We start from the raw sequence: 26030 nt of genomic DNA, 5'->3' as shown, positions 1-26030 counted from the left end.
GGTAGACGTGCCCTTAGGATCCATATAAGGAAATTCCGCTCCATCTAACGTCACACAGAGCCATACTCGAAAAAAAACTTTCCGAAACTTGTGGCAAACCGGAAGGAGTATTTTTGGAACAGAAATACTCCTTCAAACGTACAACTTAATTTTTGAAAACTCAGTATGCAAGAAATAGCATTTCACCCCCCTTTAAGTAGTACAGTACTCAAATGTTTACACCTCTGACCATAACCTACATAACTAATATAAGGCAACAAAACTCAATACTCTTGCACTTTCAGACACTATCTATATGCTTGGCACCTTTTACTTTTCCAATCCGTATATGTTTGATGTATTCTGATGTGTATATATATTGTGTCACAGGCCATGCAGCGGGAGGGAAAGGACATCAACATCACGCAGGTCATGGACCGCTGGACGCTGCAGATGGGTTACCCTGTCGTCACCATCAGCAAGAATGACAGTCTTGACAACAGTGTCACCATCTCACAAGAGCACTTTGTCTATGACACCGACGCCAAGATCCAGAATCCTGAGCTGTTCAACAAAAGGTAGACTGCCATATGTCCGTCGTGAAAGGTTGTTACTTGAAAATGAAACACCATCAGTCAACTGACCCATAGACATTGATTCTCCATGAGCTCATACATCGTTGTAGAAAATGCATGATAATATTTGGAGCAGAGGCCTGTACGTTTGCCAAACACTGCAATGCTGAATAACGTAAAAAGCCCACAGACTGTGATTCTCCTCCCAGAATTTACTGAAAGTTTCCTGTGATTAGATCAAGCTCAAACAGAGAAAATATCTTAGAAGTTCTGCAGTTGACAAGAAAAATAAACTATTTTGATTACAAATTAGATTAAATATTAAGTTATTTTGGAAGAAATACGGAATAATAGACCATCTGGAGATTATAAGCACAGCAAGACAGCTAAAGACTAGCCTAGCGCCCAACAACAGCATGAAGACCCAAAGAATTTCCTCGCTTATCTGAGGGATGTGAACAGTTTATTTCTTAGCATACCTTTAGATATCTGCCTTTATTGCTCCTGATAAGAAAAACCAATTTAACCACCATACAATAGTTTTGTTGGTTTTCACCAGCCATTCAGCTAAAACCAGCAAACTATATAAGGCTGGCTCAAGATGTTTTTTAGCAGGACCGTAAGGAATAACACAATTCTATTTCCATGAATCATCTCACAACACACAGAAGCTATCAAGCTGCTATTAACTGAGCATTTCATTTATTATTAGCGACCCATGCTAACCCGTCACCGCCACATGCTGTTTTGGCACCCGTCTGCATTGTCATGGAAAACTGCGTGTGTCACTGGCAGATAGATTAGTTTAATTCTTCGTTAGAGTGAGATGAATAATTCAATACTGCCTCTGATCCGTTTTAGAAATCCTCCTTTTGTTTTGGATCAGGCACTGTTAGCAGCACAAGAATTGAGTCAAGAATTGAATTTTAATGCTGTACTGTCAGTTTGAGTGTGTTGTTAGGCAGTATTGCCATTTAGAAAGTGACACAGTTTCTTAATTTGAGAACAATATAAGCGCCAAACACCTGCAATTTGAGAATGAGCTCCTGAGCTCGTAGCATGTAATCTATTTTTTGGACTAAAGGTGGTTAAAATGCAATCTATTGCATAGAAATAGGAGAGAATAATACAACTAGTGAGGCTTAAGCATCATTTCTGTCATCATGAAATCATCTGATTTATCATTTGCAAATAATCAAAGACTCCTTGCTTTTACGCGGCTAGGCTAACTCTCCACATCAAGCCATCTGGTGTAATACATATGAAACATACAGGTAGAAATCTGTATGCTCACTTCTTTCCGGAGTTCATTTGTTCAGAGCAGACAAATCCACCTTCCTTTGAACGTCTCCTCCTACATGAGCGTGTTTTCTGTGTGTGGAGGTCTTCTGCAGAGGCGTTCAGAAGCAGAACTGCTCTGAGGAATCAATAGCAAAGGCTCTTTCTTGCTTTGCCCCTCATGCGGGGTTTCAGCTGAGTACCAGACAACCTGCCAGAATGCAGGGGGATTTGGCACCTTTGTAAATGCAGTGTAACACCTCACTTGAGGTTTTAAGCCAGCCTAGCAAAATCTGCTGACAGAAACATTGGCAGCAACAAAAGGAAAACAGAGAAGGTCAGTTTCCTGTATTTCACGCCCCTTCAGTGTGTTTCATGTCCACTGCCATCTCATTAAAGTTCATAGAGGGTCCACAGTCCAACTGAGGTCAAAACTCCAGAGAAAACCACAGAAAATGACATTTATTTCTCTCTGTTTTACTCAAAAACCATGCTGGCTTTTTGCTGCACTTTGATATTCTGTCAAAGCAGCTTCATAATCCAGCTACACTTGATAGGAAATGCAAATTAATCTCCTCTCTCAAATGTGCATTAAAGAAATCTTTTTGGGTAAAATACAGCTTCAGCTGTACTGATATCATCTTTGGTCTGTTTTTTTTTATTACTACAGTAATTCATTTTGACATCCTTTAGTTTGTAAAAAAAAACAAAAACATGTTATGCTATTACTATACAATTGGAGTCTAGCATGCTATCATTCTAAAAACTGCAACTACATTGTATTACATGTTAAACGTTTTAAAACAAAGGGTGCTGTAGAGATCTTGTCAGTTATATTTAATGCTAAATATTTGTTTGAATTGTCACATAGCTCACAGCTACAGCTAAGCAGATCATTAATCAGCTTGTTAGCATATTAGCAGTTAGCCTATACAACATATATACAGGTATATAAAAAAATACTTATAAAAACAGTTATGCAGGGCCACAGTTTTCGTCCTCATTATAAAACCTCAGTATTAAGTTATAAGGTAGAACGTGGGTGTAAGTTTATGTTTAAAATATTGACAATGTACTTCAACACACCTCACCTCATCAAAGGACCTTTTGGCGCACCTAAGATAGTTTTCAGATCTTCTGCTTATTTTCAGTCTGAAGTTGAACTGTTCCTTCATTAACACCTTCGCACTCGTGTATTACCTGACTACTTGCATTTTCACAGCACAGGTTTTATGATGAGGTGATGTTGTAGAGAATATAAACAACTTATTAGCACTTGAAGGCACAAAATAATTTTCGTATTGCGGGCTGCTTGACTGTAATGGGGACGTGAAGTTACACTTGTGAATTAATTTGCAGGTGGATCTGTGACTTAAGGTGGGCGTACACATTGCGATTTTTGTTGTCGTACAAGTTCATATGCGATTTTTTTTTTCAATCCTGTGGAAATCGTGTATGCTCGTATGGTCGGGGCTCGTATAATGTGAAAGGAATTACGAGCCGATGTGCACGACAGTGCACAGTGCGGTTGAACTAGCCGATTTGTTGATCTATCTGAAGTTGACCAGAAAACTAAGAAAGTAGGAAACAACGTTACTATATGCACAAACTTGCATAACACGCTATGGCTTTGGTTGTATACTTTCCCATATCTTCCACGATCACATCAAAGCATGCGCACACAGATACACTTACCTCATGCTGTTTTTTAAGGAAAGAAAGTCCTTTCTGTGCTCTTCAGCCAAACTCTTTTGCCATGCACTTCTTTTTCTTTTCTTTTTTATTCTTTTGCAAGAATTACTGCCACGAAAAAAGCTATCTCTTCCTCGGACTCCATGTTTTTGGCAAAACTTCATGAGATTGCTTCGGAAATCGAATGTCGTATATCACATATCGTTCGTAGAGTTTTCAGATAAACTCACTCGTGACGTGTGCGGGGATATACAATCTTCTGACCATCAGGATTCGCAACGTGTATGCCCGCCTTTATAGAGTCTTATTTTGCAGGTATGTGTAGGTCTGCTTGAGGCTGGCGTGTAACTGTGTCAAACTAACTTCTGACTGGATTTTCAATGTCACGTGATGATGATCAGATACCAACAATAAAAGGATATCATAGCAATTCTGGCAATAAAAATTTAACATAGTAGTGTTACAGTGTTAAGACAATTTCCTTACTCTAGTAAGATGCTTCAGTGATCCTTGAGGATAAATTTGACATCACTGCAATAATACAGAGCATATACACAGTACTATATATACACTCACTTTATAGTTAATCATTTTAGAGTTGGAAACGTTATGCAGTGTGCTAATGTATTCAATTGACATCATTGGAATGTGTCTAGACAGTGAATAGTGCAAACACACACCTCTGAAATGCAATGAAACATTCATCAGTTTGAACACCACTGTGCACATGAATAAAGTAGAAAAATCTGTAGATCTAGACTGTCTTTCGTTGGAGGGATAAATAGACAGCAGCAATGTTTAAAATAATATAAATAATACAAAATATTTCAGATTGCTTTAAGATATGTTAGCACTTTTGCTACAAATGCAATAAGCGATTAAATTAGATCCCATTTTTTACCTATATTCAAGTCTGATCACTTGTGATTGGATCACTTTAATAATATGAGGTGTAAATGGGTCAGTTCAAGTAAATTCCCAAGTAATTATTAGACTTCACCACCTCCACATTTTACAACTGAATGAATCCCTGGTGTTTCAGAAATCCACCACCATCTCTTTGTTTAGCTGCATGTTGCTCTCTGCAGGTTCAATATATTTCCTCAATATCCAACAAATCCCAGTCTTTCTTCTATAACTCATCCAGCAGAGCATCTTCATCTTCTTCTGTCCAGTTCTTCATGGTCTCAGTGGTTTCAAAACATTGCTGGATGAATTAAAGCAAGTATAGACATTGAAAAATGAACACAAGAAGCTCAAGCTCAACAAAAAACCCAGCATCTGTGAATCCATGGAAGGTTTCAAAAGAAGACACTTGTGTTTTTTCCTCTCTTCTGTGCAGCTGGGGTTGGATAAAAGTGTTTTGAGGATCTATCGCACATGTTGAGCCACAAAAGCCACCAGTGGCTCATTACAGACTGCAAAAGCCAGCCGTCCCTAAAGAGAGCCTGAGATATTATCACGCCCACACTAAGAGACAGTGAGACTGAGACCTCACAACCAATGAAGAAGAGAGAGAGAGGATGCTGGTTAATCACAGTGAATTTTAAATGTAGACACATCGTAGCTGTTACTCTTTTGCAGTGGTGATAAAATGTTGAAGACGTAGGAATTGTAAATATATATATATTTATACATTTTTTGCTTTTATTCATATATTCTTGTCCATTAAGTGCATCTGAACCCTTAGCTAACCAACATTGCTTCTTTTCATAAAAATAATAAGATGATTGTACCCATCTTCTACAAAGACTCAAATCTTGATTCGTGTTTTAGCTAAAGCTCTGGGCCATAACTCAAAGCTCCTGAGGGATGTAAATAATGATGACGATAACAGACGCTTCCATAAATGAACATAAACATCAGCCACCAAATTACCAGCCTGTGGAGAACTTTAATTTTCTTTTGCTATCTTCTCTTGTTCAATCCCACTGATGAACAGAGTTTTATGTAAATGTACCAGTGAGTGGTTTCATCTGAACACAAGCAGATGCTTCTATTATCACTGAAATTCATAAGTATTGCTATCAGCGCTCGTCTAGCACAGAATCTGTCTCTATAGTGCCCTTACAAACATACACGTTTAAATACTGTTTCCCAGCAGGATCATATTGTTTCTTCTTATGCATTATTTCTTCCTGACTGTGCTATAGTTTGATATACTGTAAACTTTCAGTCTGCCGTTTACAGCTGTTTCTGCTGAAATTAAAAGTTGCCATTATTGTTCTATTGTCTAGTTTCAGTCACACAGAATCCTCATTTAGGCTTATTCAGACATAATTAAGAACATTACATAATGCAGGTCAGGTTATGAATGATTTGAGGTGAGTCACCAGCAGCCTGAAAGGATTTTGTCCATTCCTGTCAGTTTTCCAACTGACACAAATCCTTAATGATCCAACCTATTCTCCACAGCCGAGACTGATGTCACCAAATAATCCAGGCTGCTCTTTTCATTTTAGATGACTAAAGTTTGACATTTTATGAAGAAAATGCGGTGCGTGCCTGTGTAAAGTTCACTGCTAAGATGCTACTCTGCTGTGATGGTTGACAGGGTGCTCCTATGTATTTGCTAAGATGTTCTGGGTATTTTTGTTAGCATGTTGCCTCAAGATAAAACATTGCTTATCACAACGTCTTGTTTCAGCTAATGAAGAAAGCTTAGTTTAGCAGTTAGCAGTGTGCTAAGCAACGTTGCTAACTGAAGGCATGTAGTGGTAAGCCAAGAGAGTAAGCTAAACTGTTCACATGCTAAGACAAACTGAAATCATAGAAAGATGTATTGTTTTAAGCATTTTAACTTTAATATGATGTGATATGTCATTTTAAAGACATTCATTAACATATTTTCATTATTAAGAATGAAAATACCATTATGTGTTATTCTATTATTTCTTATCAGGCACTGAAGAGCGTAAAATTGGACTAATGGCACACCTTAAGGGAAATGTGCTTTTCACTGCTGCCATAGTGATCGATTGCAGCTTTTTATTTAACGATATATTTCATGGGAAAAGATATCATAAAATAGTTTGTTTTGTTTGGGCTAAAAGGCTCACCAGCATGGGACAAAAGGCCCCCAGTATTACTGATACAAATCTCTAACTAAAGTAATATGCTTTGCATAATAACAAAGTTAATACTTGTTTATAACAATCACTTCAACAAATATGGCTCCATATTATATTTTGATACATTAAATACTCCAGTTTACTTTTATTCATTAAATACATTGTTATGTATTTATATACATACATATTCTTCCCCTGGTGCACCTTTACCCCTGTCGTTCTCTACTTATAAAAACGTTTCTCAGTCAATAAAATAGCTTTGTTGAGGAAGGGGGAGCATTGTTAAAGTAAATTTAAAATATGATGTTTGGAGCATGTTCAAATGATTCTGTCTTGCATTAGATCTGGTAATGTTACAGTATTTATTGCTGTTGGTCGGCTCTGCTATGTTGTTGTCGTCTGGGGTAATTTACGCTGGCAGAGAGCAGACCACGTCCACCTGTGTGTCAGCCATTCTGACAGCTGAAAGAGGACCAGCCGTCCGTTGTGACAGCTGTCAGACAGGCTTTTACTGGATGTGCACTCATACCTAGGGATGTTCATACACACACTAACACACGAAAGCACACACTCACAGATGAATCGACATCAAAATGAGGTGGCGACACAGAACATGACAGCGATCCGGTGATGAGTGATACACAGCTGTGTGTGTGTGATAGAGGGATAGCAAAGCACTCTGGGAAAGAATGAAAGCTGATTTCTTTGAGCTTTGACACTGCTGGGCTTACTTTTAGCTTCACAATCATATGATATTTCGGATTTTGTCACATTGCCTGCTGGTGCTGAGACAGAGAGGAAATAGCACAAATATATTCCACAATCCCATTAAGTCGTGGGAGTCCATATGTGTGAGATTATGCGCATCATACAGTATGTATCTGGGGCAGTGACATTTAAACCCTGAGATCAAATAGAAGCGTTTCAGCTCTTATTTCTCTCTTTGTCTCATTTCAGCTTCCAGTGGCAAATACCGCTGACGCTCGCAGTGGGAAACTCCAGTCACATATCAACAGAGACCATCATCTGGGTTTCCAATAAAACAGGTAACAATTATTCTAATTGTGTTTTCAATGCAACCGCAAGATAAAAAGTAATAACACATTGAATACACATGAGTGTCCATCTTAATATTTTGTTTCAAAATATGTTTTTCAAGGTAACAAGTAGTTTTTACAAATGTCATGAATTATATGCAAAATACGATGAGGCCATCACAACTGTCATGATCATCAGCTGTGATGATCATCAGTGCCCATGAGCTCCAACAGAGGGCACTTCACTCAGGACTATTGCATTTGGTGTCTATTTCCATTCCCAACTACATTTCCCATAATCCTGTGCTTAGGGCTAATAACAACCAGGTGTTCCCCATTACCATTCCCATATATAAACTGTGTTTGGACTCTCAATAAGTGCGAAGTCTTGTTTAGTTCCAGGCCATTCTCATCCCAAGGCATCATATACTGACACTTTTGACATTTCGTCAAAATCCTACACACATGGCACCCTCTAGCATAAATATTAGACGCAGATAAATATGGGCCAGAAGGCCCCTAGCGGTCTAACCCTAACGCTAACCCATAATCTGCGTCTAATATTGACGCTAGAGGGTGCCATGTGATTGGGATGTTGACGAAAATGTCAAAAGTGTCAGTATATGACGCCTTGGGATGAGAATGCGTTATTAGTTCTGTCTGGCATTTCCGATCGTTTTCCATATGTTTGTTCCTTCCGTCTCTGATCTTGGATTGTTTATACCGACTGTGATTCTCTACTGCCTGCCCCGACCTCTGCTTGTTACCAGAGATGTATAGTAACGAAGTAGAACTACTTCACTACTGTACTTAAGTACTAAAAGGCGGTATCTGTACTTTACTAGAGTATTATTTTTTTCTCCTACTTCCACTTTTACTTCAGTACATATTTTCGCTGAGTTTAATACTTTTACTCCGATATTTCTTTTATGTGCTGCATCGTTACTCGTTACAATTATAAGAATGTTACGAATCATTCCATTACAAACCACTGCCAGAACTGCTGGCACATCATTGAGCGAATCAAGCAATTAAGAAGACTGCGCATGCTGACTGAACTGCTGTGAAGAGAGAAATGAACACCGAGCCGAGCCAGATAATGACTCGTTCACGAGTCAAGAACCTGTTGCATCGGTTCTCGGATGACCAGTAACGTTAGTTCTTTCTGACAGTTCGATTCAATAAACCAGTTGAAGAAAACAGTTCACCGATTCTTTTGCGCTCGACGCAATGGCGTCATTGGCGTTGACTGCACCTGGGCTCATAACATTAACACAGAATCACACATGCGCAGTATCATCAGCTCCTCGTTTCATGAATCGGACTCGTCTGACAGAAACGGTTCTTGACTCGTGAACGAGCCGCTCGATGTTCATCTTCAGTTCTCTCTTCACAGCAGTTCAGTCAGTGTACTGTTTGAGTCAATGAATTACTCCGGGATATTGGTTTGTTTGAACTCAGAGGGAGTGTCAGACACATTAAACAAGTTAACAGCTTAATTCATCTGTGGATTTATGCGTATTGGAGACGCGAACCATTTAAAACGATTCAGTTCGATTTGGTGAACGGTTTCAAAAAGATCCGGTTACATCGAATGATTCGTTCGCAAACCGGATATCACAAACTGCTTTGTTTTTAACTGTCTTACAACAGACACGGAAGAGAAGACAATGCTGAATAAAGTCATAGTTTTTGCTATTTTTGGACCAAAATGTATTTTTGATGCTTCAAAAAATTCTAAATGACCCTCTGATGTCTTACGGGTTTGAAACAACATGAGGGTAAGTTATTAATGACATAATTTTGCAAATTGGGCTAACTAACCCTAGTAACCATTTTTGTTTACAAGAAGTTACAGTCAAAGGAATTGTGATTGTCCTTTAGGTTAATAATTTGAAATAGCAAAAACTTTTGACTAACTTACTTTCTTTAATAGCTACATAAGACAATACTTCTACGTTTACTTTCAGTACTTGAGTAGTACATTTTAAAATAGACTACTTGCAATACTTAAGTACAAAAGTTTTTGAATACTTTAGTACTTCTACTTAAGTGTGGTGCTTAAAGAGCACTTCAACTTCTACTCAAGTCACTTTTTTGATAGAGCACTTGTACTTTTACTCAAGTATGGGTCTCTAGTACTTTATACATCTCTGCTTGTTACTGGATCTGATTTTGGATATCCCCGTACATACCTGACGTCGTCCTCTGATAATTGCCTATTTCACCATTCTGTAAATAAAGTACTGCATATGGATACAGACGTCTCTGACTCCTTGTTACAGCAACAAGATAAATGATTGGAGATAAAAAATAAAGTATTTAAAGAACTAAATTCTTTTAATAAGGCTTTTCTTCCATTTTGTTGTTAGTATACCCTGGCATTTTTATCATCCCTGAAAAAAATCTACAAAGATTTTAATTAGCAAGATTAATAAAAAAATAAAGTCACTGTAAATATGAATTGAATTCTCTTAAGCATATTTTTAGATCTGAACAGGTAATTGAATGTCAGAGTGTTGACCTATGAAGTCCACATCTGATGTTTTATTAACCAGTGACACATAAAATTACTGATAAAAGTACAAATTTAATTGGATTTCCACATTAAATTTGACTAATTCAGTGCTTTCATGTACATTTTCTTTTACAACACATCCATCAAACTATTCATCTCTGAGTCACACATTCATGCAGCAGCTCCACGTCCACCATCATTAAATTCAATTCTGTTCCATTCCTTTCCTCTCCATTGGGAGAACGAGGTGGATTTTCTTCGGATGGAGCCACAGCGAGTCAAATTCCAAGAGCCAGAATTGAATTTGGTCTGGAAGTGATCCATGTGACTCAGAGCTCAGAGTTTCTCTGATTGTGAGACCATTAAACAGCCTCCATTTTTAGCTCAAAAACAGCCCTCATCAGGGTTACAATGCAGATCCACAGCAGCTGAGACAGAGAAACAGAGACTGTAACAGAGGCCCTATTTATATGCATTAACTCACTGCCTGACTCTTGCAATCTGCCCGCTGATGCTTGGATGCTCCCTGGATCATGATACACTTCAAATGCATTGAGTCCATGAGTGCTCGAAAGCACTTAACCAGTGCATTTGTTATCCATGAAAAAGCACAAGGTCTGGCTGAAACATTACAAGATGAGAATGTGGCAAACACATTAGATTACAGATGTTGTGCATTACGAAATGCTGAATGCATTGTTTCTTCATGTATATTTTCATGCAGGACTGCTTTATGAGTTCATTCCAAAGATGCGCTAAAAAGTTTAAACATTGATATGAATAAAAAGCTTTTTGAGTTCACTGTCAGGCAGAATATATCAGTCTATATGAACCACAGTGAACAGCTTGTTTTATTTTCTGTAATATTTCATTAGAAATATATTTTGATTCTTTACTTTCTGTTGTCTAATGATATTCACATCTGTCTTTGAGTGTCTGGATGTCATTTGGCGCAGTGTGTTTCTGCTCATATGCGTGTGAGTCAAGCTACAGTGAGCTGTCAGAAGTGTCATTAAACGTTTGTTTTATGCTCTTTTTTTCACTTGTGTATTTATAGAGACGCACAGAGTGGGTCACGTGGGCAGCGAGACGTGGTTGCTGGGCAACATCAATCAAACGGGCTACTTCAGAGTGAACTACGACCTTCACAACTGGAGACTTCTCATTCAACAGCTGATGACCAACCCAACGGTAAACTTTCTCTGTCAGTCCATCATCTTTTGAGTTCTCTTTTCTGTCACAATCCTTCCTTTTCCTCATCCTCCTCATCACTTCTGTCTCTCCTGCATGGTTCCTGCTGCATTATAAATGTCTCTGCTTGTTCTCTGCCGGCAGATCATCTCAGTGGGCAACAGGGCTGGTCTGATTGATGACGTCTTCAACTTGGCAAGGTGGGTTCTGTTTGTTACACACAGAGTCATTCAGAGCCTGAAACCTGCACTACAGATCCATTTAACCTCCTTCACAGCCCTGCAGAGAAGCGCTGGACTATTCAGTCTAATTCAGCTTTATTTGTGTGCTGCTTTTTATTGTCAGAGTGACTGTCGCATTATTTCAAGGGCTCATTCACCTACCAGTGAGGAAAAAACTCGGAGTATAAAACCACGTTGAACCACCAATTCTGGATTTAAAAAATAATAATAATAATAGCCTTTATTTCTGAATAACACTGAATAGATGAATCAATAATTTCTAAAACCTGATTTCCCCTAACAAGCTTTTGATTATACTGGAAGATTTTTCATAGATGTCAGTCAGTCATCAAAACAGGGGCTCGCAATGAGTGAAAGATACAGAAGAGAACAGTGTGAATCAATCCTGGGATTTCAAAAGGTTACATCATGATTAACAAATCTGTATGAAAATCAAAGTGTTGCAAAGCTGTGGTTGTGCATTCATAACACCCTCCAAGCTGATTAAAATAGCATCACCAGACAATGTTCATATATTTGATCTACTAATGCCAGATGAATCACATTTAACATGATCATGTCATATTCACCAGCTGTAGGAATGCATCAAGCAGTTTGCAAAATATGATACGATATTAATCTTTGCATGATGCATTAACTTTTGTCTAATTACACCAGCAGTTGAATCTAAGTACTTAGTCAGAAATTATTAGCCATTTGGCATCATTAACAAAAAATATTATAATTTTTTGTTTAATTTCTTCTGTTTCATTTTTTTTAGTTAAATTTTGTATACCTTTTTTTTAAAATAAAAAACACAGTATATTTTGCACTTGGCATTTGGAAAGACCTAAATCTTAAAGGCAACACAGATTTTTTATTTTTTTTGGTCAGCCTGAAAGCATCTTGAAAAAGCTGTCCATCACAATAGTAAAGAAAAGCGTGATCCAGTCAACTTCAGTAAGACGTTCATTAATGACAGATGCAGTTCTTGTACTGTAATTCCCTTTTCTCCTTTAGCCTGAAGGCATTACTGAAGAAAAAAAAAACCTTTAGCTCATCAGAATGAAACCTGCACTGAGACTATTGAGCCGTTACTGCAATAGCGGATAATAAGAAAGCGAGGAAAAACCTCTGTGTCTACGCCTTTCCACTGCTCCCTCATTGTGTCAATCCTCCAGAGCTTCATCAGTAGCTGGAAACTCATGAACATCAATTAATGTAAGAGGAAGAGACAGAACGATAAAGGTAATGCCAGAAGATAATGCCAAGCTGCCATTAGTCCCTCCAGGAACCACTGCTCTCCCTAAGGTCCTCTCTGTTTAATACAAAAACTCTTACTCATTCTGCTTAATGAAGGAAATTTCGATCGCTGGCAGCTGGAATCAGTCGTCAGCCAAAACAATGTTTTAGCATCACTGATGGACTATATTAAACAATGAATGGTGTGCATTTATGAGCCTGTCAACAACAACAACAACAAAAAAAACATATAGGTTGATTGTGCAAGCACCTTATTACGACCTATATTTACGTTTTAAAGTTAAGCGCCCTCTAGCAATTGTAAAAAATAATGACAGTATTGTGTTGCGTCTGTCGTGACGTGTAACGTCATTACCAATCAAAATGCGCATTTATATAAATGGAATGTGCTGACTTTTTACACTAATCTCACAGTAATTTTCACATATTTTACTAGGTGGCTTATTCACTCGAATGAGACACCTAACCCCACCCCTAAAACTACCCCTCACAGAAATCATGCAAAATTATGATTTATAGAGCATATACATTTTATGAGAATGTGTGTTCTTTGGGATGGAACCCAAAATCGCATGATTACATATAGTCATATAATGCAATGCTTTACCAACTGTGCTACACAGAACCCAAATTATAGCACAAATAAAAGAGTGCAAAACATTAATATGAAAACATCCTGTTGCTGATAGGGGCACAATTGTAGTATACGCTCTGATGGGTCGTATTTCAGGGATTTGGACAAACGACCTATACAAGCGTATTGGTTGGAGGGCAGGTTGGTATTTACTGTAGATGTGGTTTGTAAAGATTGTGAATTTGATTCGTTTTACAGAACAGTTATTTTTATTCTTTCACCAAACTAACTGAGGAAGCTGCCAGATGCTCTGCTAGCATTATCCATGCTGTTCATCAAACTGAAGTGACAAGTTCATCTGCTGGTGCTTTATGGCTCACGTCGAGCTAGACAGGGGTTTCACAGGCATGTGGAGGATTGTGTTTTTGGCTACAGATGTTTCCTAAGTATGACAATTCAGTCAACTAACGACTAACCTGCAGAGAAACGTGTGTTTATTGAAATCACGTTGGGCCGAGAATGGAAACTTGTTCCCCTGCGTTGTGGTACGTCATATTAATTAAGTCAATTTATTAGGCTTGGCTTCTGGATAATTGAAACTTAAAGGGTTAGTTTATAGCGACGCATATGTCTTCCATCTTCCGCCTGCATGATTTCAAGTTCCCAACAGTCAGCAGAAGGGAGAAAAAAGTGTTTATTACATTTGAAATCTGGATATTTATCCTGCAAAAATACATTAATTCACTGCAGGGGTACTTTATTCACTCCCCGGAGTCATGTGAGGGACGTTTTATTACAGATGTGCGCACTTTATTTTACGTCTTCTGAACTGTTGACAACAAACACCCACTTACCCCATTGAAAGGCTTGGAAGAGCAAGGACAGTTTTTAATATGACTTCGATTAGATTATTCTGAAATCGGAAAGTCACATACACCTAGGATGCTTTGAGGAGGAGTAGAAGACACATTTTCATTCTCGGGTGAACCCTTTAACAGGACTTGAAGGCAAATCCTTTTGTTTGTACATATTGTTTCTCTCTGCTTTTGTTTACATTTAATTCTAATTAATAAAAGAGCGGATGTTAACAGGATGTCTTGTTCAGCCTCAGGGCCCAGATCTGTCGAGGTGGTTATTGGCTTTTACTTAGTTGAGAAGTGAAAATGCCAGCCTGCATATTAAAACCAGCATCATCATTAATCACAATGTGTAAAATGTCTCATTTCTCTGTAAATCACAGGGATGATGAAGAGTGTTCATATGACTAAGGAAACTGAACGGGCGCTACTGCCTTCGGTGATGTTACATAATTAAATGCCCCTGGTGCTCATGGGAGTCACTCACAGATCAATACTTCCTCACAGAACTCAGTCAGCCTTTATTATGATTACTGGATCGATTTATGAGTAGAAAGATGGTGTTAGTGAAGCCTAAGAATAAATATCATATTTAAAGTGCATTATTAATAATTAGGTTACATGTGAAGCTTTAGCATCTTTCATTAAAATACTGGTATTCTCACTACTTTATTACACTCACTTACATATTACAAGCATAATGGCTGTTTATTAGTACTTATAAAGCACATATTAATGCATTATTTGCATTGACATATTTTAGATCCTCTGATTCTACCCCACCTTAACACCTACCTCAGTAACTATTAACAAGGTAAAACTCTTATAAAATAGTTAATTAATAGTGAGACTATTTAAAATAAAGTGTGACCAAAATACCTTTAAAGTATTTATAAATATTTTCTGGAGCAGCAGCTCTATGGGGTTTTGTGTCATATCACAAAAACTATAAAAACTGTTTGGGTCATATTTCAACCTGTATTAAATTTATAATAATATAATTGTCATGCCATGCTGCAAGAAGGAACACAGAGCCAAGAAGAATCAAGAAACTGGGTCATGGGAAAAAGCACACAGACAAGTCCATTGTTCTGACATTTCACCCTCCTCCCGGAAGGTGCGTCCTCACACCGTAGGCAACAACCGGAGGAGGCATAGGTGGGAGCTTGGGAGGAGGCATAGGTGGACGAGAGAGACCCAGGATGGGGTCGGCAGAGAAAGACGATGGAGGGAGGGAGCCATGGAGGAGACAGTAGGAGCTTGGAGCAGGAGGAGTCCAGCTGGACCCAGGCCACAGCTATAATGACTGTCCAAGGTGGAGCCGTCGGTGGAGCCATGGAGGAGGTATGGCTGCCAACTGCAGGGGGCAGGCCAACAGTGGCGGAGCAGGAGCCAGAGGTGGAGATGGAGAGCCATCGAACTAGGGGGATGGCGAGGATGCAGGGGGCCATGGTGGAGCCAAGGGTTCTGGCGACTGAGGCGGAGATCCAGAGATCCTTGACGGAGCCAGAGCGACTGAGGACCAAGGTGGAGCTGGTGGAAGGAAGGAGCCCAAAGGAGCTGGTGGGACGGAGTGACTAGGCACAGCAAGTGGAGAGGAGTCCAGAGGGAATGGCAGGTCAACGCCCAACCAAGGTGGAGCTGGAGGGACGAGGGAGCCCAGTGCAGCTGATGGACTGATGGTTAACGGTGGAGGCGAGGAAGCTAGTAGCCGAGGTGGAGCCGCTGGGACTACGGGCTGAAGTGGAGTCTGGGCCTTGGAGGCTGGATTTGAAGGAGACTCAGACCACAGCGACGCTGGAGGATGGCAATCCTGCGGGGCTCATACAGCATAGATGGTAGACTGAGGGTGAGCAGAGGGGCCAGATAACAGTGGTGGAGGAAGCAGGAGCGGGTGGGAGGGGGGACATTTCTGAGGAGCGGCCACTGGAGGGCACATTCTAGGAGCTTACACTGGAGGACACATTCTAGGAGCAGGCACTGGAGGACACATTCTAGGAGCTTACACTGGAGGACACATTCTAGGAGCAGGCACAGGAGGACACATTCTAGGAGCTTACACTGGAGGACACATTCTAGGAGCAGGCACAGGAGGACACATTCTAGGAGCTTACACTGGAGGACACATTCTAGGAGCTTACACTGGAGGACACATTCTAGGAGCAGGCACAGGAGGACACATTCTAGGAGCTTACACTGGAGGACACATTCTAGGAGCTTACACTGGAGGACACATTCTAGGAGGAGGCATTGGAGGACACATTCTAGGAGCAGGCATTGGAGGACACATTCTAGGAGCAGGCATTGCACTGACTCATTGGTTATCGGTGGGCTCGGGCTGATGCTCCACACTGTGGGGAGATGGTGGGCTGGGTACTGGGGCTGGAGTGGATTCGGCAAGATTCTCCTAGGGGCCAATGGTGAATGGCGATCTGTTTCTCGCCAGAATCAACTCCACGAATGTGGAGGAATCTGCTCGAGGGCCATCTTAAGACAACGGCGCTTTTCACACAGTGTTGAGGCTTGCTTCATAGAACGAGCAGAGTGCTACGTCCGGTTAGCTGGTAAGATGGGCTATGACCAGAAACCCTCTAGCGAATCCTCTTCCTGCTCCTGCAGGAGGAGGAATTTCAGGGTGGGTGTAGGCTTCAGAAAAAAACATAGTTTTTTCTGAACCAAAAGTCCATAGTTCTGACAAGAATATAATATAATATAATATAATATAATATAATATAATATAATATAATATAATATAATATAATATAATATAATATAATATAATATAATATAATAGGAATTATACTTTTTGTATTATACATTTTTGTAGATATGCATTGTATCTACTGTACTTGGATCTACTTAATGTTGATTTAATAATAAAAAAACATAGTGACAAGATTTTCATTACTATATATTGCAGCATACTATAGTAGCAAGAAAAATAGGTTGTCATTATCTGCAATAATATTAAGACATTTAATATTATATTAACATAATATTTTACATGTGATTCACAGTCGCATCAAAACACAATCCATGTTTTTTTTCAGCAAATTATAGTGTTAACAGCAGTTTATGAATGTAGTTTAATTTATTAAGTTCTATTAAACTAAATCAAAACAATTAACAGTTGCTATTAAGAGCTCACTGTCGTTACTGTGAATGCCAGCTACTTTTGTTGACACACTGTGCTCTGAACTTTCATAGAAAGGCTGATCTCTTTCTAACCTAATATTAGCATCATCAGCAGATTGTTGCCATGGAGAGACAATGATTGTTTGTGACCTTTGTAAAACATCATAACTCCTGTCGACAGTTCTGTCATTTCTCACACCACAGTGAGAGCAAGTTAAAGAATGGTGCATATTTTCAACTTTTTCAGATACTTCCCCCTTTGACACAATATTTGTCATGCCCATAGTGTGATCTCATTTGACTCTGAGTCTCAGTGATGAAGCTTCTTAATAGGCCTGTTTGAAATGCTCTGCTACAGCTCTGCCTAAATGAGCTACAATTACAGACCAATTTAGAAAGTCAATGATTTATTTAGGAGACTGTTATGTTACTCTTTATATACTCATGAATTAGAAATCCATTTGAATTTTAGAGTTTCTTTCAATTCTCCAATGGTCGCTGACGTTCATGTTGCCAGACATCACTCGTCCTCATTGAAAATTAATGATGTCAGGCAATTTTAAAGAGCCACAGACTCTGTTTTATTTTACCTTGCTGTTCTTCAGCAGTGCTGTTATCAATGATAGATGGCCTTCTTGCAATGCAACACATGTTTCTCTGAGCTTGTGTCTACTAGCACGTTCCTGAAGCGTAAAAGTGATCAACTCATTCATTACTGTGCTCACTAATAGCAGCGAAACTTCAATGCCTCATGACAGTTTTATGATAATGTTGCGTTTATATTTTATGAACATTTTCCCTCCGACCTTCGACAAGAAATCTGAATAATTCAAAAATACAAGGGAGAAAGGAGAGTTTTATGAAAGGGAGGAACTGAATGGCCTCCAGTCTATCTATCTATCCATCTATCTATCTATGTCTATGTGACAAAATGAGATTTGTGTCGTCTACCAGCCATCATTCACGCTAAAGAGAAACACAATATAATTAATGCACAAGCGATGTGATTAAGCTCTTGGCTCAGTCTGAAAACTGTATCCTTCATATTAGTGTGCACATCAGTAAAGAGATATACATTAAATATTTCCTTGTAATCAATGTGAAAGAATGACAGTGTTTCAAGTGCCTTGGCATCATTAGAGGCTGATTAATTGTTTATTTTAATACAATTATTGCTCATTAGACCACAGTCTAATGCTTTATTCTGTTTGACTGACACAGTGGTTTGGATTTAATTTCTATAACCACACAGCTGTTGCTGTTGATCCGGTTTCTAATCAAAATGCACAATCAATGCCTTACATGAATGGTTTACACATGCTTAAGAAAAAAACTCTGAAAATATTTGGAGATAAACACATGTACATGTGGTAATCGCAATAAACGTAGAATTATTGACTGAAGACTGTTGAATTATTGAAAATTAATACATGCCTGAGGTGTAAAAGCTACTGCTTTGGATTTGCATTAACTGCAAATAATTCAACAGTCTGGAGTCAATTACTCCTAACATCTATAAAGCTATAAGACTGTCGTAAACGCTAGTGTCAGTCAAATAAAGCATTTCTAAACTCTAATTTTCTGAATATTTTTAAATACAATTGAGCTTTTCCATTACCGTGTATAATAGGAAAATTTGACTTCATATTAAAATTTGAAGGACCATTAATCCCTGAACTTCACATATTAAAGTACATTTGAAAACTCTCCATCTTTTTCTAATATAATAACACGCTGTTTAAAGGAAGAAACATTGCTCTGGATGCAAACCTCTTTGAACGCCTTGAGATAAAACTCGTCCTAATCATATGGTATATATTCACCTTTCTTGATGCTGTAAACACATTTACAATTCTTAATTTTTTTTCCCCCTGGAGACATGGAAATCGTTTTTTTTTTTTCTTAACATCCTCAATTGTCTCCTGCTAATGCGAATGCAAATCAGTTTATCTGGAAATGTTAAAAACCTCCTTGGCTAACAGTGGGTGTCGGTGAGTAACTGTGATTAATGTTCCAATTAAATGTGTGTTGGGTGAATCTGTCCTCCAGTATTTAATGAGTCCGTTTTCAAGTCTGGTCACTTCCTTTTTCGCCTGACCTCAGATTCGGATCACTTATGTGCCCTGCATGAAATTGAGAAATTGAAAGAGACAACCAAGGTTCATCATACATACATTTGACTGCGGTTTTCAGCTGGAATTACCACTAGTCACATTTATTTCTGACTATTAACAAACCATTAATTATGACTTTTGTCTCAATAAACTCCTAATTTGCTGCTTGTCGATAGTTAGTAAGGTAGATGATAAGTTTAGGTGTTGGGTAGTATTAGGGTTATAGAATATGCTCATGCAGAATATGTGCCTTATAAGTACTAATAAACAGCCAACATATTAATAAAGGGTATGCTAATAAGGAACTAGTGATACTCGTCCCTTATACTAAAGTTTTACCCAATGTTTATTGCTTTCCATGCAAATTTAACTGGAAATTTCACTTTTAAAGTGTCACAAAACGCACAAGAATCAACATACTATTCTTTTACCTAAAGATCGCGTCAGTAATGTTTTCCCAAAGAGCCTGGGTTGGAACGCAAAAGCGGCAAACACATTAGCACTGCTCATGTGAAGTGCACTTAGACACAACTGACAAGCTAACAGCAGAACACTCTAATAAACATAAAATAACACAGCACACACACATAATATACTTGAAAACAATGCTAGTGACAATGCTGGTCTTGCTATGGTGTTCTAAGAGGCTGCATAATATAGTAGTGACACTGTGCTTGCTAGAAAAAGTTCTTTATATTCAATGACTTGTGGAAAGTCTCAAATTTCTTGTATTTTGGTCTAAGGATATTGGCCACCTTTCTCTTGTTCTGTTCTCGTGGGAGGATTGTACTGTAAGTGTTTCTAAAAAGGCTGAGGGGAAAGAGGAAAAGACATTTGAAGCTATTTTAATATGCTATTTTTTTTTTCTTATAGCAAATTATTACTCGAAACACAAGACACAATGCCTGGCAGTTTTTCTAAATGAATAATGATGAACCAAATTAACTGTTTGTAATCCAGTGTTAACGATGTGTCTTCCGAAGGGGGAAATATGCAAATATGGAAATATGTGTCTGATCCTCATGCTTTCCTTTTTTTCTCTCTCTCTCTCTCTAGAGCAGGGTATTTGCCCCAAAACGTCCCCCTGCAGATGATCTCATATTTGTCTCAGGAGACTGAGTTTCTGCCGTGGCACGCTGCTAGTCGAGCTCTTTACCAGCTGGACAAACTCCTGGACCGCACTGAAGACCACAGCCTGTTCAGTGTGAGTCTGATCTCAGATCAGTTTGCTGTATTTTAACCTTGACTAGCGCAATAAGAAAGACACGGCGGATATCTAGCAGCACGTCTCAGATGACTCGACTCACCGGCAGACAGATCGAACTCAAAACTTCCTCTGATCATCATCCAAAACAGCAGTCCAGAAATGTTTCCAGTCACAATACCTCTTTGCTGCAGAATTTTATAACTCATACATATTAAAATCATATAAAAAATGTCAAATATTCACCATTGCTTGTGTTTCCTTGGCAATGTTCAGAATAGCATACTACCATTCTACTCATACTGTTTCTACAGTACACACTATGCTATTGAAAAAGCACTATAAGCATTTTTATGTTTTGAAATATACTATGCAGAATTCAGTGTGTACTGCGCAGTATGCAGTGTGCTAGTATTCCATTCTGAACGCAGCCTAATGTGACACTTTCTCTGTTTCCATCTTACCTGCTTTCATATTCATTTATTACTTTGTTATTTGGAATATCACTCAAACGCCTACCCACAATCCCTCTGTGCGCATGAGTCATTTCTTCCCCTCCTCTGTAATGGACGACCCTTAAGTGTCGGCTGTGAGAGTGTGATAATTAAATAGCTTCTTCTCTCTATTTCTCTCCATCATTGTGTTTACTGTGAGACAGAGCAGATGTTTAGGATGTAATGCAAGACAGGAAACAGCTGGAGCAGATTAATCAGGAGCCTTCAGTCATGTGACCAGGGGCCGGTTAAACCAGCTAGACGTAAAAAAGCTGGGTATAATCTCTACACTGGGCTTTTCAACGCCCCACATTACGATAAATATTTTCACCTGCTGCACCAACTGAAACTACGATCAGGTGCAACTACGCCTGACGCAGACAATGCATGTCCACGCCGACACAGTCTACCGCAGTTATAGACATAGCTGAGACGATGTTCACGCCGCAATGGCTACAACTACTAATATATAACTGAAATGCTCAAGACATAATATAAGTGAAGCCATCGCGCCATGATTTCATTGAGTAAACATTTCCTAACAAGTCCGCGTTTTTATATCTGAAGTCTCCCAGCACTTCCATGACAGATTTCATCAAGGTGAAGTAAAATATAATAAATGTAATACAATGCTTCTTTCTAAAGTTATTTTTTAAATATATATATATAGCTAACTATCAAGTTTATGTACAATGAATGTGTTTCCTGAGTTAATTGTGACTTTACGTGACATATTGTGTTTTGCTGTCTTTCTGTGGCTGAAATAAACACGTTTATAGTTTGCATTTTGGGATAAAATTTACAGAATTTGAAAGCTGATCGATTGTTTCTGATTAAAAGTAACAATGCACTAAACTTATTGTGATTATTGGATGGCAGGCACGCTACAAATAATGAATGCAAATAAAGACGTTAAATATTTCGAAGCATTTACACTGTCCTTCCAAGCAAGATGTCAAATGGTTCAGTTTCTTTTAATAATCCTAGTTCATATGTAATTTTCTACTGCACAATTATTACGTTTGACAGAAATATATTTTGTATTCAATGTCGACATTGTGCTAGGCTATAGTCTCCACCGAGCTTCATGATTGCTAACATTTATCCTGCCTGAAAAGACCATAAACGTTACAGTTCAAGTCTGCAGTAATAAATAGCTAACAGACATGAATCCTAAAAATGAATAATGTCCAAGCAAATCATGACTTTTCACTTTACACCTACCTCTTACTAGGCGTAAGATTTAATCTCAGACATAGCACTACACCGAGATGGTGCAGCGGGTATAAATTCTATTCACAACTGAAATCGCATTTTTCATCCAACCTAGTCTTACAACCGAGGGTACGTCCAGCTGGTGCAACCGGCCCCAGGTGTTTCAACCTGCCAGACCAAACCCCTCTGTGTTTGTGTGTGTGCTGGCTAGTGTATTTTGGCCCATTCACACACACAGCATCACTAATCATCAAACTGAGAGTAAGTAGTTGGCAAAATAAGAATACGTCACTCAATTGCTGTAGTAACAGCTTGACAAGCTGCAAGCACCTGATCAGCTGTAGGTCCACTACATTATGAAAAACAATGTCCTTTACAAGCCTTTATGTTATTTTATCCGTGTAAGTGTTAAGGATTGAATTGTGGCATAGCAGGGTCTAATTGTGATCATTCACTCGTCTCACTAAGAGGGCATGAAGGAGAGCAGTCATGCTGCATTAGCCATGACATTACCTGCTGCGACATTTCCCTCAACCGTGTGGCGAGTCAAAACACACACACACGCACACACATACTGTATACAATACAATACAAAAAAAAAAAATAAAAAAAAAATTAAAACCTGGTCTCAACATGGCAACCATACTGACTCTTTTTCTGCCTTTTGTTTTTTTGTTTTGCACCTTTTGTTTTAATTGACTGTGTGTTTCTTTTTATGTTTTGCTTTAATCATTACTTAGCTTCTCTTTCCATTTTTTTTTAGGACTATGTTTTAAGACAGGTGGAACCGAAGTATCACAAGTTGGGTTGGCCAGCCACTTCCCCTCAGGGCTCCTTCATGCAGGCGGCTTATCAGACCGAGTGAGTCTTAAATTTCATATTACTTGAATTATATATTACAGTTACAAACTTATATGTAGTCTAAGTAAGGTCCAAGTTTGAGCTAGACATTTTCCACCTCAGAGATGGGAGTGACCTCAGTAGACATGATTAAATTTTTCATTTTCCCTTTCCTCCATCTCTAACTTCCTGCTGATGTACTTCCTTCTGTCCTCCTCAGAGAGTTGCAGAGAGAGGTGATGATGCTGGCCTGTAGTTTTGGAAACAAACACTGTCACCGGCAGGCTGTTTCTCTCATTTCAGACTGGATTTCCAGCAACAAGAACAGGTGAGCAAATTTACAGAGTGATACCCACACACTGTACAGTAACAGCTTTTATTCAATCCCAGTGTTTCTCCTCACTGGCTTGACACAAAAACGAACATATCGCAAAGTGCCATAATGATGTTTGGGGTTTCAATTAATTGCTGGCAGTTGAGGCAGTTCCTTTTATCGAATTCGTTAAACTCAGAAATTAGTTTGTCTAAATCATGGATTAAATCAGACAGCTCTATGATTCACTAAATTGGCCCAAAGTAGAGTTAACACTTAACTGAATCAGATTGGACTGCTACTAACAGAATGCTTGTTTAATGATGTGTAGTTAAAAATGCTCATTCAAAACAGTTTTCTTTATTTTTATTTTTTTATACCACATTTTAATATACAATGTTGCAAAAAATAGTATATTAATGCATTGTTTGGCCTTTTTTGTAATTTTGTGGATTGCTGTATGAATACAGTCCTGCAGGACACCTACATCAACCTCTGATCTTCAACCTAATGTTGCGTTTCCACCGCAGGAACTTTACCCAGGAACTAGGCACTTTTGCCTGGTACTCGGTGGGTTTCCACCGCAGGAACCTGGATCTAAATAAAGTTCCGGATAAAAAAATGCCCCGCAGAAAGTCCCTGCTGGCGAGGTGGTACTTTTTCAAAGTTCCGGAAAATTCGTGGGCATGACTTGGGCGCTAAACATCCTGGGCCCGGTTTCCAGATAACGCTCACTCTTAGCGTGCTAAGAAGACCTCGAAAGATATATCTTACCAAAGTTGTTTATGTTTCTAAGTGTGTTCCCCGAAGTGTCCCTTAGGAAGCTTCTTAGCATGCTGCCTCTTACGTCTGACGTTACAACAGCTCTGTCCAAAGTCAGGGTGCTGAATTAGTTGGCATCGATTGCTCATGAATCGATTTTCAACTTCACATGATGGTGTAATACAGCGTTAAGAAAGACAACACGTTCTATGCAAATGAAACATTCCTCAAATTATTATAGTAACATTTATTTTAACATATTTTAAGTTATCAGTAGAATATAGACTATAAATTAAATTATCAAATGGTCAGTAATATGTTCACACCATATGTTGTAACGGTTAGACTAACCGGGTATCCCTCGCTAATCATCCACCTTCCTTATCCCGTTGTGCCACTTGTGCCGCTTCTTGACATGGGGTTAACGACTTATAAAAATTATATAATACACTTTTGTATTAATGGTAAGGTACTTTACAATCTGAATTGATTGGCAAGCAGCTGCAGTTACTTCTGTTTAATGCGGTATTGATTGCAATTGCTTTATGTTTTAAATAAAAAGCAACCTATCTACAATGAACAGAGAGAGAGAGAGAGAGAGAGAGAGAGAGAGAGTTAGATACAGAATATGATGGGGAAGCAACGTAGAAAAGGGCACCAAGCCTCTAGTCAGAGGAAGTTGAAGTTTTTCTGGACATTGCCACCAGGTCGGAGATCACACCCCTGTGGTCCACTATAACCTGCACGTTTTATGGCCGCGTCTCCCTTTCGCGATGAGTAGCCTACACCTGATCAATCACTGATGGATTGACGATAGTAATGAGTGTGCCATCCACCAGGATGTAATCCCCGGCATGGCGCAGAAGGGCGTTGGTGACAGTGTGGACGCACCTCTACACCGAGGTCTTGATTAAGCCGTAGCCCTCTCCCACGACCTCGATGAATCTCTCTGTAGCAAAAAAAGCCTGCGCTTTGGGGCTTAAAGCAAAAATTCGCCACGTTAGCCTGGCAAGCGCAGGTCTAAAAAGTTCGAACAGCTCCATAATGAGTTGTCTTGGGAGGCGAATTTTTTTTGATATAGCCACGTCAGGCAAAATGTCAGAAGGGCTTAAGTTTTGCCGAATAAAAAAATTGACATGGACTAAACGGCTCTGCGTCCGGCTCCGTCTTTGATTCAGTACAAGGATACGTTGGATCGCTGCCATAGTTGGTCGCTTACTGGACACCACCATGATTACCCATTTATAGATCTTAGCCATTTAGAGCCAAATTGTTTGCCAGAATTCAATTATCAAAAAGTGATTGCCAATTCGCTTTAATCACATTACGAAAAAGCCTAGGCTAATTACCACCATATTAGTTCTGATACCAAATAAAGTCAATTTCATAAATAGGCCTGTATCTATTGGGAACATAATTTATTATGAGTCTTAAAAAATAAAATAAAATCATTGTTGAGCCACAACATTGTCAACATACCATAGTTTGACTTGTACTTCGCTGCGCTGGTTTCTAAAGACTGCTGTACAGTAGCGTCTTGAGCTCAAACAACGCTAAGAGAGAGCTTACGAATGGTCCAGACTAACCTTACGAAAGTGTGACTTACAGAAGATATACTTAGCATACGAACGTGTCGGGAATCGTGCCATAAGGTTAAGAGAGAGGCTAAGGAATAGGTTAAGAACTACTAAGCGATA

General features: G+C 38.9%; 1 protein-coding gene across 1 annotated transcript in view; it reads left to right on the top strand.

The window, feature by feature from the left end:
- Positions 1-373: 373 nt before the first annotated feature.
- LOC113061669 (thyrotropin-releasing hormone-degrading ectoenzyme-like) overlaps positions 374-26030 on the top strand; it is a 40833-nt gene continuing 15176 nt past the window's right edge. Inside the window, exons 1-7 of the mRNA XM_026230986.1 lie at positions 374-557; positions 7553-7641; positions 11208-11341; positions 11486-11541; positions 20562-20709; positions 23182-23279; positions 23479-23586. Of these exons, the coding sequence (XP_026086771.1) occupies positions 412-557; positions 7553-7641; positions 11208-11341; positions 11486-11541; positions 20562-20709; positions 23182-23279; positions 23479-23586 (779 nt within the window). The 5' untranslated portion in view covers positions 374-411. The remainder of the gene's footprint in view (positions 558-7552; positions 7642-11207; positions 11342-11485; positions 11542-20561; positions 20710-23181; positions 23280-23478; positions 23587-26030) is intronic.

Source organism: Carassius auratus, chromosome 4 (genome assembly GCF_003368295.1).
Source record: "Carassius auratus strain Wakin chromosome 4, ASM336829v1, whole genome shotgun sequence".
NCBI classification, from domain to species: Eukaryota; Metazoa; Chordata; class Actinopteri; order Cypriniformes; family Cyprinidae; genus Carassius; species Carassius auratus.
This window is presented reverse-complemented; position numbering and strand designations above follow the sequence as displayed.